The following is a 17,482-nucleotide window of genomic DNA, read 5'->3' on the forward strand; positions in this document are numbered from 1 at the left end:
CAACTAACTTGTAACTTGTCAGTTCAATATGATAGAACGAAATCTTAATCTTATGCCATCCATGAACCACATGATTGCGTAGTGGAACCAGTTATTTATTTGTATGATTACCCAAGTTATAAGGATGTGTAAAAAAGGTGGCTTTTAAGAGTGTCATCAGGCTCCAGAGACAACAGATTTAAAGAGGAGCTATCATAAAATTCTTAACAGAATTGAAATAAACGAGATGGCTATAAGAGCATATGACAAATTGGGAGAAAAGCTCAATTTTGACATACTCTTCCAAGTGGACATTTGCTAAAAAGTTGGCCCCAAGTTTCAAGAGGCTCTAATATGGTATATAGATGGATCAAAAAATTTTCCCCCATGGAGACCCCCTTGGACTAACCCCAAGGATTTTCCAAGCTGAAATCTGTGCAATACAATTCTGTGCATAAGAGTTAATAAAGAAAAATATGAAATATGCACAGATATTTTCTCAAAAAGTCAGGCAGTCATAAAGGCACTAAATGCATAAGCTTTCAAATCCCAACTTGTCTAAGTGCCTAAACTGCCCAATGACTATGGGAAAGCCCAACAAGATTATCTTAAAGTGGGTTGCTGGATGTGAAGGCATAGAAGGAAATGAACAAGCTGACCGGTAGCCAAAAAAGGGGTAACCCTCTCACCCATGGGACCAGAACCACAAAGAACTCTGGAGTGTGTGCTTACGTTAGAACTGGAAACTCAAACACTCCAAGCTAAGAGATTTGTAAATATCTCAAAATAGAAGCTGGAAGAACTTCTCTCTTCAGCAGGTAGGATTTGAGAATAATCATGGTCCTCTATACCTGCCACTGCCCTCTTAACTATCACCTTAAGAAGATGGGCAATGCTGAGACTGAAACATGCCAGCTCTGTCAGGAGGAACCAGAGATGTTGGCATATAGCCTTTGCAAATGTAAAGCTTTAGCTGGTTAATAGTACAGCCACTTTGATAGGACATTCCTCATACCCAAGGAGATCCATGAAGAGGCACCAAGGACCAAGGAAATTGCTCAGTAAGGACTAGCACACTTTCCAAGGTATGGCTATAAGATTTAAAAGGAAATAATTGTATTCTGCCTCACCTCCAAAAAACCATTTTAAAAAATTATTAACCTGAATGATTTTAACGCAATCATGCAGTATTAGAAGTAGTCAATACCCACAAATCTGTAATCATGCATTGGAGTTACAGTTTATTATGATCTTTTTACAGATCGAGGGAGAAGTTAATCGGCCAAGAACTCTCGACTGTTCCATGTAAAATACGTAGATAAGTTGAACGACAAGATTTGTGGACGACTTCTTTCTTGTGACAACTATGACGTCATAACTCACGACGACAATTGGGCAAGCATGGCAGTTACTGCCTTACTGGTAACCTCCAACATACTGATAAGTGATAACATTGTCATTAAAGATTGGCAGCACACATCTGTCATCTCTTCGTCTGTGGATCTGGTGACTTCATTTGGGCTAAAAATGTCACAAGAACCAGGCATCCCTTTCAACCGACAGTTGAGAAACGCAACAAAAGAAATTCACTCCATTTCTGACTCACTGGTGAACGCAAAGCTAGCATTCGGTACATATTTTTCTATTATTATATATTTATTTTCCTGTCTAATTAATTTTGGAAACTTAATTGCAAGCCACTTCTAGGATTTGGGGATGACTTCTTTGTGAGGCAGTCTGCTTCCTCTTTCCAATCGTCTTTACCCCAACCTACGTTTATCATAATTCCTTGCTTTCCAAAAATATTTATAGTTGATGGGTGTTCATATGCTAGCTGGTGAACTCATGATGAACCAGCATAAGGTCTATGTTCATCCACAGGTTTGTCAAATTTCCAGAGGCTCCATTTTCAGTGAGGAACTGTTGTTAGTTAGTTTTATATTTTTTAATAAACGTAGCTCCTCACTGAAGATGGCGCAATGACAAAACACGTTTGAATAATTCAACAAATCCACAAGTGAAGATGGACCCAATAAGTGACTCTATGCTGGTTCAGTATACGAATATTTATATATTGCTTGTTTCCTCATGTAATAATAATAATAGAGGACATAAGTGGTGGCAACGGTTTAGGCGTTGACAGAGCGCTCTTCTCTGTAAGGTAAAGGTCCCGGGTTCGAATCCAGTGGCTCTGCATTCGAACCCGACATACTTACAAATGGGCTTTTTTTTCTCAAAAATACCGCCACCCCAAGTATTGATATAACCTTTGCTGTTCCGAACCCTCGTAAAAAATAATAACAATATAAATAATAGTAATAATAATACATAACATCTCTATATTCACTTGCTTTTCTCTAAGCGATAAGAGAGTAGTTGTAACTTATTCTCATGACGTCCTAAAATATAATAAACCATAGAATATATTTTTAACATTTATTTTAACACTCTCTTCTGCTTTTTAAATATACACAAACAAAAACAAAATCTTAATTAAAAACTAGCCAAAATTCTATCTGGGATGAGTCCATCAACAAAGGGACTTACCCCACTACACTAGACACAGCATCCTCAGTGCCTTTTCAGTTTCCCGGCTGTCAATGTGATCCGATCAAAGACTCAATTAAACTGTAGTTGTGTGTGGTGATTAGTGACCGTTAATCGATAATTATTCAGAAATCATGAGATGCGATCTGTTGTGATGTAGGTTTTAGAAAAACATTTTCTTGCGACGTTTCAATCTTTATTGAGATCATCTTCAGGGCCTGGGTTTCTTTGATCTTTTTTCCACATTCTACATGTATTTGTTAAATGTAAACAATGTTTGTAAATCCCAGGCCCTGAAGATGATCTCAATAAAGATCGAAACGGCACGATAAAGAAAATGTTTTTCTGAAACCTACATCACACCAGACTGCAACTCACGATTTCTGAATAATTAAACCGTAGATGTTGACCCAAAGGGTAAAAGCCTCAAATTGACTGAAGAAAAACCTACAAAACTATTTTATAAAAAAAAATAAATAAAGAAAATACAAATATAAATAAACTCCAAAATATAAATTAAAAAAAAAAAAAAATTTAAAAAAGGATTTTTGTATCGGACAATTTTGCTCTAACCGATCAAGGTTCCAGAAAAAGAAAATGCTGTAAAAAAATCCGTCCTTCTCAAGCATTGTTCAGAAGAGAGCGATAGTTCTTCCATTGTCAAGAGGGACCTCTTGAGCCAATGATGCCCGAAGGTGCTGCAAGTTCCTATTTATTTTTGTGTAATTTACTATGCGAGGTGCTGTTAGGATGCAAACGATTGTTCTGCTTGATTTCGGATGAAGAATCAAAATTGAACTAGCTTTAATTGATTATCAATCATCAGCCCTTTTTTTAGATATAATAATCTTAAGGTTTTTTTTTTTTTTTTAGGGTTTTTGGGAGGTTGATACAGAGGATAGTTCTTGCCTGTGACCTAAACAGATCCATTGTTATAGCCCTATTAGCTTATACCTTGGAAAGTGCGTTATTCCTGATAAAACTGAACATTTTCCTTAGTTTTTTATTTAGAAATCATGAGATGNCATCTCACGATTTCTAAATAAATATCGATTAACGGTCACTAATCACCACACACTTTCCTTAGTGTCCAGGAGTTGTTCCTTAGTCCCTCCTCGTGCCTCTTCCTTTCGTATGAGAAATGTCCTGCCAAAGGGGCTGTATCATAACCAGGCATTTACATTCACAAAGACAGAGCTGACATGTTTCTGTCTCAGCTTTGCCCATTTTCTTTATGATGATAGTTAAAAGGACAGTGGCTGCTATAGATGCCTATAATTCTCCTTAGATCCTGTCTGCTTAGAGAGAAATTCCTTCACCTTCTGCTTTCAAAGATTTATAAATCTTAGTTTTCCTCATACTTGGACTGTTTAAATTTTTCTTTCTCGATCGATTTTTCCAGTTCCAACTTAAGCACAGCGGGTGAGAGGGTTGTACCATTTTTGGCTATTGGACAGCCTGTTCATTTCCTTCTATGCCTTCATATCCAGGAACCAACTTTAATGTAATTTTTGCTTTTCCATAGACATTAGGCAGTTTAGGCGCTCTATCCAATTAATTTTTATTTCAATAAGAAAAATCTTATTGGGTGTGATGAGGTTAAGGGTTGAAATCATATTTAAAGAAAGAAAAAAAGAAGTAGATTTCTTCACACTAAACCTAGTAGTTTGATGGTGAAAAAAGCAATATTTAATATAGTAGAATTTATTTATTTCATTATATTGAGGGGTGCGAAGCTTCCTTGTGAATTACCTTACAAAAATTTGTAGAACAATATTTTGTCTGAACTCAAGATAATATTATAAATAAATATTGCAGCCATGTCAGACAATGACATCTGGGCGGAGGGACTGCTCGTCTTCTATGAAATTTTTCGATATTTGGAAGAAGCGATGGAACGACACTGTGGCGAACCGCTCGGCGAGATGTTTATCGACGGGATGAGAAGGACGGAAGCATTCGAAAGCGACCTCAACTTCTACCTAGGAGATAACTGGCGTCGGAACTACACGATAAGAGAGAGTGTCGGGAATTACCTCGCCCATCTGCGCAAACTTGAGGCCGACAATCCAAATCTGCTCATCGCCTATGTGTACCACCTGTACATGGGCTTGCTCTCAGGGGGACAGATACTTATGAAGAAGCGTTCCCTCCTTGAAAAAGTCAACGCAACGAACAAGGAAAAAGAAGGAGCTGCAGTGACGGATTTTTCAAATTTGAGTATATTCAACCTCAAGAAGGAAATTATAAACAAGATCAATTCCCTTGCTGAGTACTTTGACAACGAAACAAAAGACGCCATTATCTCGGAGAGTAAAAGGGTCTTTGAGTTGAACAATGAACTAGTACATAGCATTAAAGGCACAAATTCTGTCTTGCTCAGAAAATTTATTATCGCCATTTGTGTTCTCATATTCTGTTATTGTATATTAATAAAGTTAAAATTTTAATAGGTTTTTTCGTTTTATTTATTAAAAAGTTGTATTCTACTGTATTTTAAGCGTAAATGATAAAATAGTTGTTTTATTTCGTTCTTTTTTATTGTTTGTTGTAAATATTGTATATGTGTAAATAAAGTAAGTTTTAATTCCATGTGTTTTATATTTTCATTAAAGTAAGCCATAACTAATATTAAATAAACTTAATAGTTAACACTGAAATAGATGTTTTCATTCTTTATTTAGGATAACTTTTTTATTTGATATTCAGAGATCATGGAATGCGGTCTGGTGTGACGTAGGTTTTAGAAAAACATTTTCTTTATTGTGCCAGCATTTCAATGTTTATTGAAATCATCCTCAGGGCCTGGGATTTATAAACGTTGTTTAAATTTTACAAATACATGTAGGATGTGAAAAAATGAATTTATACAATGCTAGAAATTTTAGATTAAAAATAAAAAATAAATAAAATGAATTTATACAATGCTTGAAAATTTTAGATTTAAAAAAAATTATATACTGCTAGAAATTTTAGATTTAAAAAAAAAATTATATAATGCTAGAAAATTTTAGATTTAAAAAAAAATTATACAATGCTAGAAAATTTTAGATTTAAAAAAAATTGTACAATGCTAGAAAATTTTAGATTTAAAAAAATGAATTTATACAATGCTAGAAAATTTTAGATTAAAAAAAAATTATACNGATTAAAAAATGAATTTATACCATGCTAGAAAATTTTAGATTAAAAAATGAAATTATACAATGCTAGAAAATTTTAGATTAAAAAATGAATTTATACAATGCTAGAAAATTTTGGATTAAAAAAATCAATTTATACAATGCTAGAAAATTTTAGATTAAAAAAATAAATTTATACAATGCCTGTATAAATGCCTGAAAGCAATGGAAAAGTCATGCAGCACTAAGTACATTTGTGAATATCTAAGCCTCCTTGTACGGCTTCACTAATTTTTAGTAAGGCCGATTCACAGCTATGTTGATGAAAATCATATTGAAATGATGAAAGCAGTGAATGAGTATCAAGAAAATTATTTTATTTAGATATGATTTCTAGAGCTTTAGATAATGAAGGTAAAGCAACTTTCTTCCGTGCAGAGGAAAAAGTTGATGAAGTTAATTATTCACAGAAACACTGACACATAAATTGCTCTAATAGATAACAAATACCACTGCATACAGACTAACCCACTCACACACAAACATCCAAAATGAAATTGAAACAAACTACCAAATCCAAACCAACATATAAAATACAAACAAATATACTCTCTCAAATACAGACAACAGCAAACACAAATAAGTTGACACCTCTGGCAGAATGGTTGGCATATTTGCCATGCCAGTAGTTCTGGGTTCAAATCCTGACACAACACATGGATTTTAATTTGAAAAAATATGTAAAAGCTATTTTAAAGTGGTTTTTCCCCTTGACTGTGACACGCAACATGTAGGATGTTAATCCATTTCTTGTATGACAGGATTTTTGCTCATATATTTTATCAAAAAAACTGCATTCATATACACGATACATGTTGTTATAACATTATTTACATTGCTTAATCCTAGAAATATAATACAATGTTTATTCAAATAAATTACAATCATAACGACTGAAGAAGTAATACCCTTTTTTTATATAAATTGAAAACAAAAGTATACTTCATAAAACACCTTGTAATACTCCTGATTCAATCGGAAACTTCTTTGCTCTTGACACCAAAATATTTATGTTATGGCTTTGATTTTTTGCATATGTGAGTCTTTTATGTAAACAGTTTATGTTCCATCTGTTTTCATACAAATTTCCATGCGGTTTGCCCTTAAAAAATATCGTTTTCCTTGCCCTATTAGAAAATTTTTGTTTCAAGATGCAAATAATTTATTATTTAAATAATTTATTATTTAAATAATTTATTATTTAAATAATTATTTTTCCTTATTCCTAATACAAGGATAAAGGTTAAAGCCTTTAAAGAAAGGGAGAACATGATTAATTAATGCATTTTAATGTGTACTAATTTTTATTTTTTTGTCTTTGAAAGATTTTTAATACTTCTCTTGTATATTAACTTTTTAAATTAAAAAAAAAATTATGATGGAAATAAAAATAATAAAACAGAAACCTTGTTTTAACAAAATTTTTATTTTTCATTTGTTTGTTTCTCAAAATTCCATGTGATCTGTTTTCTCCCCCAAAAAATACCAATTTCCTTCACCTAAGTCGTTAGAAAATCACAGGGTAGTTAGTAAAAAGAAAAAAAAAGGTAATATGAACGAGAATTCCGATGAGGAGGGCGGGGCAGCGTCCCAGGAATACTACTTCTACAGCCTTGGGCGGACGCTGATCTCAATGAGCCGAATAACCAACCTAAATGTGAGGACGCTCATCATTGTCGGTCAGCCAATCACGAACTTGGATGGAATCGAAACGCTGACCAACCTATCAGAGCTTTGGGTGGTTGAATCTTCCCTCAAGGTAAGCTGTAACTGGCAGTATTGACGAATTTAAATAAAAATTTACATTACACTTGATTCAAGTATATACCTACCATCAAGCCCTCAGTCTCTGTTCCTGCTCGGTCATTTAAAAATTTTCAAACGCATCTTGAAATTTTGAACATTTCTTTTTTACAAGCCTGGAAAATAATATTAATTTTAAAAACACACATGATCAATCTGTTTAATATTTTGATAGGGAAAAAGTTTTTATTTCAACTTCTACTACTCTTAATATTCATTGTATAACAGCGATAAATTTTTTTTAAATTATATTATCTACTTTATTTCTTATTATAATATACACTGCATCTAGGAATGCTTTTCTTAAATATATGGAACATTTAAGCATAATTTCATACAATTTAAAACTCAAAAACTAAAATATTTCGACAAATGATAGAAGATATTTGTATACTTTTATCTGAAAATACTCTCTACTGGTTTAGTTTTTAATTTATATGTTTTGAAACCTCACAAAGTGACCTCTTTTGCCTTATAAAGTGTTCGTATAACAATAGGACGCTTCATGAGGGATCAGAACGCACAAATAAAAAACTAAAACAATTGAAAGTAGTTTCAAATTTGTTTTAACTTCATTTGGGGTCGTAGGGTTTGACCCCTTTAGCTTTCATCTATCGTGGTCGATCTCTGCTTATGAATTTCCTTAAACATTTTCTTTTATTTAATGAAGTACGGAATTTTTCTTAGGATATTATCTAGGACATTAGCTCAGTCTATCCTAGGTACTGTAATTTTTTCCTAGCTATTGCAGGGCAGTTGTAATTTCAAATTGCCCCTCTGCCTTGGTACTCAAATAGAGGTAATTTTTTTGCTGTCTTCAATATCTAACAGGTCCTGGATATAATTCCAAACAGCTCTGAACTACCGATGATTAGTCTTGCCTGGCTACAAAAAGAATGCTATTCTTTTGCTAGTACTACCGAGACTTTTGATCTCCTTGGAAGAGATCTCAATACCATGCTTAAAACACAGCAGTATATTTCTCAAAGCCTGTATAAATATAAGTCCTTGGTTAATTTTTATAGATACCAGCTCGTGACTTATACTCAGTCTTAGACATCTGTACACTGGATCCCAGTCTGGTCTTCATTCTTTGGCATTTTTTATTGAATCTGAATTTTGGGATCATTCCATCGATAGGTCCTAGAACCTTGTCTGAAGTTCTTCTCGGTTTTTTTTTTTTTAATATATATCTTTATTTAACTTTTGTACATAGTACCTTATAGTTGTGGCATAATGTTTAACAGCATCAAACAGTTCTTGGATCTGTAAGATCAGCAGCTCCCCCTATTAATTATTTATACATGATTTAATCTAATTGAATCACAGTTTATCACAGTTTATCACAGTTAATTATAGTTAGTTATCATATCAGTGTGTCCCTTGCACTTGAGTCTGCGGTGTGGACGTGCAGTGGTCCGGTATTCCTTGGATTTCTGTGTTTGAGTGGGACTGGAATTTGCTAAACATCTTCCGGTAGCTGTCTCTCAGTGCATGGTCCGCTAGAGGAATGTCCAGGTCTCGGTGCAGTGTGGTATTTCGCACATACCAGGGGGCTCCAGTTAAAATCCGTAAGGCCCTGTTTTGAAACGACTGGATTCTCTTAATTTGGCTGTTCGACGCTGAGGCCCAAACACCAGAGCCATATAGCCATATGGGTCGAATGAGGGACATATTAGTCTTTTGTTGCTCAGACTGATAGTTGGGCTCTTAAGTAGTGGTTTGAGGTCAATTAGTCTGCATCGTGATCTCTTTAGCACATCATGTGTTGATGCCAGTCAGCCTCCGGTCAAGAGTAACACCCAGATATTTTGTGTGTGTCGATTCACTGATATTCTTATTATTTAGTACCAGTTGTTATTCATTGGCTTTTTTCAGATAAGTGAACTGGACTAATTTTGATTTATCTGGGTTTAGCTTGACTTTCCACTTGTCCGCCCATTCAGAGACTTGGTCAGTGACTTGTTGCAGGTTCTGTTGTACCTCTGCGCTGGTTTCCCCTGTGCTCAATATAGCCACATCATCAAAAGTGCTGTCTTGACTGTTCCTGGGATTTGGGATGAGAGATCACTCACGCTCACCAAATAGAGGAGAGGCCCCACAATGCTGCCTTGTGGGACACCAGAAAATATAGGCTTTGGTTCAGAAATGCCGTCCTGCACTTTGACACAGAAAGTTCTTTCCAACAGGTAGGAAAGGATAAGTTGAAGGTTTCCGGTAGGCTGTCTTTTATTTTTGCTAATAGTCCTATATGCCATACTCTGTCAAAAGCTTTCTCTGTATCAAGAAATAACCCCAGCGTGACTTTTTTATGTTCGAAGGCATCGAGGATGTTGTCAATTCCCCTCTGGAGCTGTTGTGGGCAGGAGTNGTGGTTTGGTTTGGCTTAAAGTGGTCAGCTAGGCATTGTGAAAATGTCTCAGCCTTTTCTTTCGGCAGGATTTGCCATTTATTGCCGCAAAGGAGAGGGGGTATGTGGGCCGAGCATTTAGTAAGCTGTCTGGTACCTCATGTTTTAAAAATTTATTTATTTTTATTTTTATTTATTTATATATTTTATTTATTTATATTTTTTTTAAGTTAGCTTTTCTGTAGGAAGTCTGGTAATCTTTCTGGTTGTGTTCTGGGACGTTATTTCTACATTTTTAGCCCTCCCACATGTGGTAAAAAGGCTCTGAAACTATCTCATTAACTAACATTCAATCCTAGCCTAGCCTATATGCGGGTTTCAGAGTACTCGATATTCCTCTGAACACCCGCCCTCATTCATGCTAATAAATACATCCATATATTATGTACAATTAAAATTACAATTAATCTAAAATATTAACCTAAGTTGGTGGGTTTATGGGGTACTTGATATTCCTCCATAGACCCACCCAAGCATACACTACCATCGCACTAATAAATACATTCACTCAAACAGTAACCAATCATTCTGTATTTACAAATTAAAAAAATGCGGAGCCATTGGCGGATTTAATATTACAACAGTGCCTCCGCCCATTCGCTCTAAAAGATATTATAGCCTAATACTAACCTAAATTGGTGGGTCTGTGGAGTACTCGATATTCCTGCACAACCCACCCATACACACTCACTTTCACGCCAATAAATACATTCACTCTACCCAAAACACAAAGAGATATCTATCCTAGTTTGGTGGATCTGTGGTGAACTCGATATTCCGACCACTACCCACCCTACACTCACACATTCTCGCCAATAAATACACTCACTTCAGGAAGGCAAAACGAAACCATGTGTGGGGAAGCATTAAAGGCGACCATATGCATTTATTTGCTTCAGATATTCGATTACTTTCTTACTATTGTCATTGCTGCGTTGTAAAACCTCTTTCAAACTCGAGGAAAGGCCACACTTTGTTCTGTGTGGCGCCAATTGGTCCACTTGACCAATTAATATATTACAATTAATTAAGGTTTTTAGTTGAGATAAAAAAGTCAATGGCACAAGCGGGATTCGAACCCACGATCTTCGGCTAGATACGGCGCTGCTCTACCACTTGAGCTATCGTGACCTCGATCCACTCGGACACCAACTTCTCATCTCAACCCACTAGAGCAGCGGCCGAAGATCGTGGGTTCGAATCCCGCTTGTGCCATTGACTTTTTTATCTCAACTAAAAACCTTAATTAATTATTCTCTCTGTTATGCTCCCACGGTTTGACTGACTGTTTTAGTGTATTTAGTTTGTTTGGCTTTTAATTTGTCGGTCATTTTGTCCCAGCAGTTTTGCCAATCTTTCCAACAAAGATTCTTCAAATATTTTTTGACATCCGGTGGGCTCGTGGGAGTTTCTGGGTTAAGTGGCATTATCGCTGCTCATTTGGAAGCTTGATCGGCATTTTCATTACCTTCTAGGCCTATATGACCCGGTATCCAGGCAATAACTACCTCTTTTCTTTGTTCGTGTATTTCCCTGATTTTCACTTGTATTGCCTGGATTAGTGGGTCCATGGAGAAGATATTACGGATGGCTAAGACCGCACTGAGTGAGTCGGTGCATATGACATATTGGTTGCACCCAATGTGTTGTTTCACTCAGCACGGATGATATGACGGTCAACTCTGCGGTAAAGATACTTGCAGCCTTTGGGAGAGGAATTGTTTTAGCGTATTTTTCCCAGCATTCTGCGCTGCCGACCCCCTCAGTGACCCTCGAACCGTCTATAAATGAAGGTTCCTTCACTGTATTAATTGCTCTGTTTTATGTGAGTCCTGTATTAGCCTGTTAATTTTGGCTCTTGTCTCTCCCTGGATAATGCAAGAAGAATTCCAGTTAAGCAGTGGGAGGCATTATTGCTCCATCAGTACTGTGGATCCTGACTGCCCTCAGATGTCAATAAGCAAAAAAAGTTTTAATGTTGAAAAAGAATATTTTCCAAAAATATTAATTGATATACTTTATAATATATTATGGGTTTTTTATTGTCAGGATGCAACACAAGTAAGTACGTGCACACATCTGAAAAAGCTATACCTCTACTCGAACCAGCTGACGAAATTTCCTGAATTGAAGCCATTGAAAAGACTTAACACGCTTTGGATCTCTGGAAATTCACTCGACAGCATCGCCGTATGAATTTGACATTTTGTTTTTGTAATTTCTGATTTTAAAATGGAAATCCGATTTAGGAAAACATACCCAAAGAATTGAGAGAATTGAATCTTGCGGACAACAACATTTCACACATCGATAGCTTGCGCAGATGCCATAAGTTAGAGACACTCAATCTCGCCGGAAACAACATTAGGAGATTGAATGTAAACCCCTTTATGAGTTATTACGAAACAATGGAAGATATTAAACTTATATTTTTCATTTTTAGGACATTGATATATTAATTCCTCTGACAAAACTGCAGAGCCTTATTTTTGCAGACCAAATGTACGAAGCAACACCTGTCACATCACTGATTAATTATAGATCCTATATTGTGAGAAAAATGCCACAGTTGAAAAGTTTGGATTATTTTAAGATTGAAGAAGAAGAAAGAGAATCTGCTAAAGTAAATTATATTAAAGATGTTCCTTTATTCAAAATTTATTTGTTTTAAATGGGTATTTTAGATGTACTACAATAGAAAGATGCGGTATTACAATATGGCCTGCTCAATGGCCTGGAATAAATATTTCAACGAGAAGAACCAGGAGATTTTAAAGAGTTTCAACGACATGAGAGCCTTAAAAAAAAGACACTACATCAATGCACTTACTGCTGTAAAAGTACAATTTGATATTAGTCCATAGGTTTTAAAATTGATTAAACATAAACTTAGTGTTAGTTTTATTTAAGGCTGAGAAAGAAAAAGACTGGAAGTTAAAAGAGGAATGTAAAAAACTCCGTCAGTTGCTTGACAGCGCAGCTTTCAACTGGGAATGTAATCACGGTCGGTGTAACGAAGCTCTGGACAAAAACCTTGAGGTGAATTAAGAATCTTTTTGTAGCTATTAACGAAATATTTTATTTTCTAAATTAGATTTTGGATTTATATAGACTCCACACAGTCCAGCACACAAACATTGTGCCAAATTGAACCTATTCCCCTCGGTCTTATCCATCCAGCCACGGTTGGTCTCCGAAGGGAGGGGGTGTTGTCAATTTAAAAGATGCAGTTCCAAATTATTTACTCAATATTCCTCCATCATCATTTACACATATTATACTAACCTAATTGAAGAACAATGGTGTACTCGATATTCCGCCATTGACCCTCTCACATTCACGCTAATAAATACATTCACTCTCAATACAAACTAGGTATACACAACTATTATTACTGTATACAATAGAACAACCCCGTTTCCAACAAGAATCAGAACAGGGGTCCCAAATATTTTCTGCCATATTCAAACACAATTCTCAAATCGGGTGGCATTCCGAGGAACTGAACCCTTCAATTAGTGGGACATATTGAGCAAGCTTTTGCTAATTTCTAAATTGTTCAACTAGATAAAATTGAATCTCCTAGAACTTGAGCTTCAACATTTTGGAAATGTCCATTTCATCGAGCACAGCGAAGATTCTAAACTTTTAAGTATACTTGAAGAATGTCTTGAAACTTACCTTTGCCCATCACTTAAACGGTAGGTGAAATTTAAATTTTTTATTGTCTTGTGTATTTATTATGTTTATATATTTCTATAGGCAAATTAATTTGGAAAGCGTAAAAGTGGACAAGGTGATACATATCGCACATACAAACCACAACTCGTACGACAGGCTCCAGAGTATATTTGAAATTGAGCAAAACGCATCCTTGGAAGATCGCTTCCTCATTCTCAACTCGCCTGTCGCTGTTGTCGACCTGGAAGAATGGCCATTTGAGTTCATTCAGAATTACCTGGCTCCTAAAGCGGTAAAGGACCAAACTGCTTTCTGAGTTTATAATTTGCTTTACTCCTTGATTTTAAAGGGATCTCAAAAGCACTGTACGATCACAAATAGCATCGGAATAGCAGACAAAGAATGGCTTACGGCAAATGGAATTTACAAGAACATACTCTTAACCAATGAGAAGAAGCAAGGTCATAGAGTTTTAATCTTTGCTTACGTGCTTACACCTGCAGCACTTGAATGGTAAGATATAAACATTTAAATATATAATTAAAATTATTGATAAAAATTTTATTTAGTTGTTCGCAAGAGGAACTTGGTGTGTCACACGTGTCGGACAAAGTGGAACAGAGAGAGCCTTGCACGATATGCAAACTGTACAAGACAAACTTATGGGAGAACAGTTTTCCAATTTTTGTCACGCATTACCATTACGAGTACAAAATCAAATTTGTGAGTGGAAGTTGTCAATGACGACATTGCGTTTGGTCTTTTTATAAATTGTTTCTAACAGGATTTTGAAAAGGACAGCAGCAGACTTGACATCCCTTCGGGGGCCATCTACGAGAACTCGCCCACCTTCTCGAGCGTGATGGAAAGCACAAAGTTCGAAACTGTCTCCTGGCATGGTCTGATTTCACTCACACTGTCCAAGTGTCGTCTTTCGTCCTTCGGTACAATTATCTTATCGTGTAAGTCAGACAAATATAAGAATATTGGGTTTCGTAGGTCCGGTGACACCAATCCATAGCATAAAACGGCTGGATATAACTTACAATAAACTAACCAGTCTGCAAGAAGTGTTCAGAATTTTTCCAAACCTAGAGGGATTGCATGCTTCCTTCAATGAAATTACATCTGTCAACAACCTGATGGTAATTTTTGTTAAACCGACGACTGGAAGACAAATATTTTTAATTTAAGCATGAAGTTGTTCTGTGATGATTTTTTTTTCTTTTTTAAGGAAATGCATCGCTTAGAAGAGCTTGACTTACAGTGGAACCGACTTTCGTTATTATTAGTGGCCCTGCAGAATCTTAACAAGGCATGTCCAAACCTCACGAGTCTTAACATGAGCTACAACGCATTCAAGGACGTTTATGATCAAAAGCACATCCAATATTTCGTTTATAAGTTCTTTCCCACACTGCGAAAGTTTAATAATGAATGGCTTGGAAGTGAGAACATAATGAGCTGTTATAAACTGAGCATGAAGGACCTCCCGATGGCCTATCTGTCCGAATCGACGATGAACAGGATAAAACAGCCGATCAAGCTGTCTTGGAGCGGGCCGCTTTGCCTCAAGCACTCTGACTTCCGTACCACGTCCCATATCGCGATCAACGAGCAGAGGGAGTTGACCTGCGTCTATATTGAAAAGTACAAGTGTTTCCACGACTTCCAGATCGATTCGCCCAAAGGGAGCATACGCTGGCTTACAATCAAGAACAACCAGTTGACAAATTTGAAATTTCTAAGTATGATGCATAAACTGAAAGAAGTGGACGTTTCGTTCAACCTCTTGCAGAAAGTCGGCGATTCATTCGCAGGACTGCGATACCTTGTGAAGTTGAATCTAATGGGCAACTACATCACAACTCTTGAAGGATTCAAGGGCATCGATTTACCACAACTTAAGGTTTTAATTCTTAAAACTATTAAATAACTATAATATAATATTTTTATTTTATTTTATAAGGTCTTGAATGTTTCAAAGAATAATATAAAATCTTTCTACGGCATTGAATCATTTCTTACGATAGAAGAGCTTTATGCCTCGTCAAATGATATAAGAAAGTGGGAAGTCATGGAGTTTACAAAAACTTGGAAAATGTTGCGCATTGTCGATTTGTGCGACAACAACATAAACGACCCATCAATGCTGAGAAAATTTTTGATATTTCACGGCCCAAAAATTGAGGTATTTTTTCAATATATTCTAAAACAAAATATACTCCAAGAAACTTTTTTTTTTTTTTTAAGTATGTCAATGGTGTGGCTATTTGCGAGCAAGACATTACTGCTGCTACAAATACACTGAGTGGCCTCCTCGACAAAGATTATCTGCACAAACTTTATAAACCGCAAGAGCTGATGCACATGACTGAATTGACGATTAAGAAAGTTGGCCTGAGACAGGTATTATGGTCTTGCTTACTTCAAAGGCAAAGCTTAACAGTTTTTCTTCAGATTTCCGTAAGCAGTTTAGCTACTATGAACCTGACAAGTCTGAACCTAGAGCGTAATGCCTTATCGACATTGAGTCCGCTCTCCCATCTCAAAAGCTTAAAAACAGTCTGCCTTTCATTCAATCAAATAAGCAGATATGGCGATAGCGCTGAGGATTTCGATCAGCTCGAAGTGCTCTATCTCAACTTCAACAATATAACAGACCTTAACCCTTTAGAGCTTAACCGTTGCCCTAAACTTACGACTTTATTCCTTCAAGACAATCAAATCACTTCTTTAGACGGTAAACAAACTCGATTATTTTTTTCAATCAAATATTTAAAAAATTACTTTCAGGTCTGAGAGACAATACCACGCTTGTAAATTTAGTATTAGATAGAAACAAATTGACAGAAATATCGGTGAATGATTTCTTATCTTTTTTCAACCTGAGAGATTTATATCTCGAGTCGAACCAAATTAAAGATTTGAGCTTCTTGAGAAGTTTAAAGAACCTCAAAAGACTCTTCATCGGTTTTAATCGAATACAAGTAAGCTAATAAAAGACATAATCCCTCGGTAATATCATTCATAATTAATATGGTTTTAGGACCAAGAAACCTTGGATAATCTACAGCATGTGCCAAAGCTAAAAGAGCTGACATTCATCGGAAATCCTCTTTGCCGACTAAACAGCCATTATGTCGCTATTTTCAATGTACTGCCTCGACTCTCATACATTGACGGCTTCTATATCGATGATCAACTCAAGTAACAATGCTTAAATCCTATTTAAACAACTACCAGAAAGAAAACTAGCTCGTACGTTATATCAGTGATGTGATAAATATTTATACACTTTTTTTTATTTATTAAATATTATACACGGATAGTAAACTTTTTATTGTTAATTTAGTCTATTTGTGAACTATATTTTATGTAGTTGTTACCCAACCCAAATCTTAGCACATTGACTTAAGTATTATATTTATATGCGTAGTATTTAGAGATCATGAGATACGGTCTGGTGATGTAGATTTAGAAAAACATTTTCTTTATTTACTATTTTTCATGGTCCGCTTGACCAATCAATAAAATTCAATTAATTAAGGTTTTAAGTTGAGATAAAAAAAGTCAGTGTCACAAGCGGGATTTGAACCCACGACCTTCGGCTTGATACGCCGCTACTCTACCACTTGAGCTATCGTGACTTCGATCCGATCGGGCACTAACTTCCCATCTCAACCCCATCTTTTGAATTTTCCCTCATTTTTGCCATTTTTCAAATGTCCTGTAATCTATTTGCTTCTCGGCGACAAATGAAATGGCCACGGAGAGCTTTAGTGAAGTGTACTTCATTTTAATTCATTAAATTCACTATTTTTTGTGGTCCACTTGACCAATTAATAACATTCAATTAATTAAGGTTTTAAGTTGTGAT

The 17,482-nt window shown here is 35.7% G+C and overlaps 2 protein-coding genes across 5 annotated transcripts; both read left to right on the plus strand.

Annotated features, from left to right (window-relative positions):
- Positions 1-1,282: 1,282 nt before the first annotated feature.
- On the plus strand, positions 1,283-5,042 carry LOC106666447 (heme oxygenase 1). Its single transcript, XM_024229967.1, has 3 exons — positions 1,283-1,374; positions 1,445-1,609; positions 4,345-5,042. The coding sequence occupies exons 2-3, from the start codon at positions 1,507-1,509 to the stop codon at positions 4,974-4,976; spliced, it is 735 nt and encodes a 244-aa protein (XP_024085735.1). The 5' UTR covers positions 1,283-1,374; positions 1,445-1,506; the 3' UTR covers positions 4,977-5,042.
- A 2,077-nt stretch (positions 5,043-7,119) lies between these two features.
- On the plus strand, positions 7,120-16,931 carry LOC106666443 (leucine-rich repeat-containing protein 9-like). Of its 4 annotated transcripts, none has more exons than XM_024229963.1 (18): positions 7,120-7,467; positions 11,971-12,111; positions 12,171-12,299; positions 12,365-12,544; positions 12,606-12,761; positions 12,832-12,960; positions 13,489-13,622; positions 13,684-13,894; positions 13,952-14,115; positions 14,172-14,325; positions 14,387-14,546; positions 14,602-14,747; positions 14,837-15,511; positions 15,572-15,793; positions 15,856-16,011; positions 16,063-16,345; positions 16,399-16,592; positions 16,652-16,931. In XM_024229963.1, exons 1-18 carry the CDS (start codon positions 7,261-7,263, stop codon positions 16,814-16,816), a joined length of 3,606 nt encoding a protein of 1,201 aa, XP_024085731.1. In that variant the 5' UTR covers positions 7,120-7,260; the 3' UTR covers positions 16,817-16,931. The 4 variants fall into 4 exon arrangements, with proteins under 4 accessions (XP_024085731.1, XP_024085733.1, XP_024085732.1 ...); XM_024229965.1 differs by having other exon boundaries at positions 14,399-14,546; XM_024229964.1 differs by having other exon boundaries at positions 12,606-12,755.
- Positions 16,932-17,482: the final 551 nt, after the last annotated feature.

The sequence above is a fragment of the Cimex lectularius genome, unplaced genomic scaffold (assembly GCF_000648675.2).
Source record: "Cimex lectularius strain Harlan isolate CLEC.00 unplaced genomic scaffold, Clec_2.1 scaffold363, whole genome shotgun sequence".
Classification (NCBI taxonomy): domain Eukaryota; kingdom Metazoa; phylum Arthropoda; class Insecta; order Hemiptera; family Cimicidae; genus Cimex; species Cimex lectularius.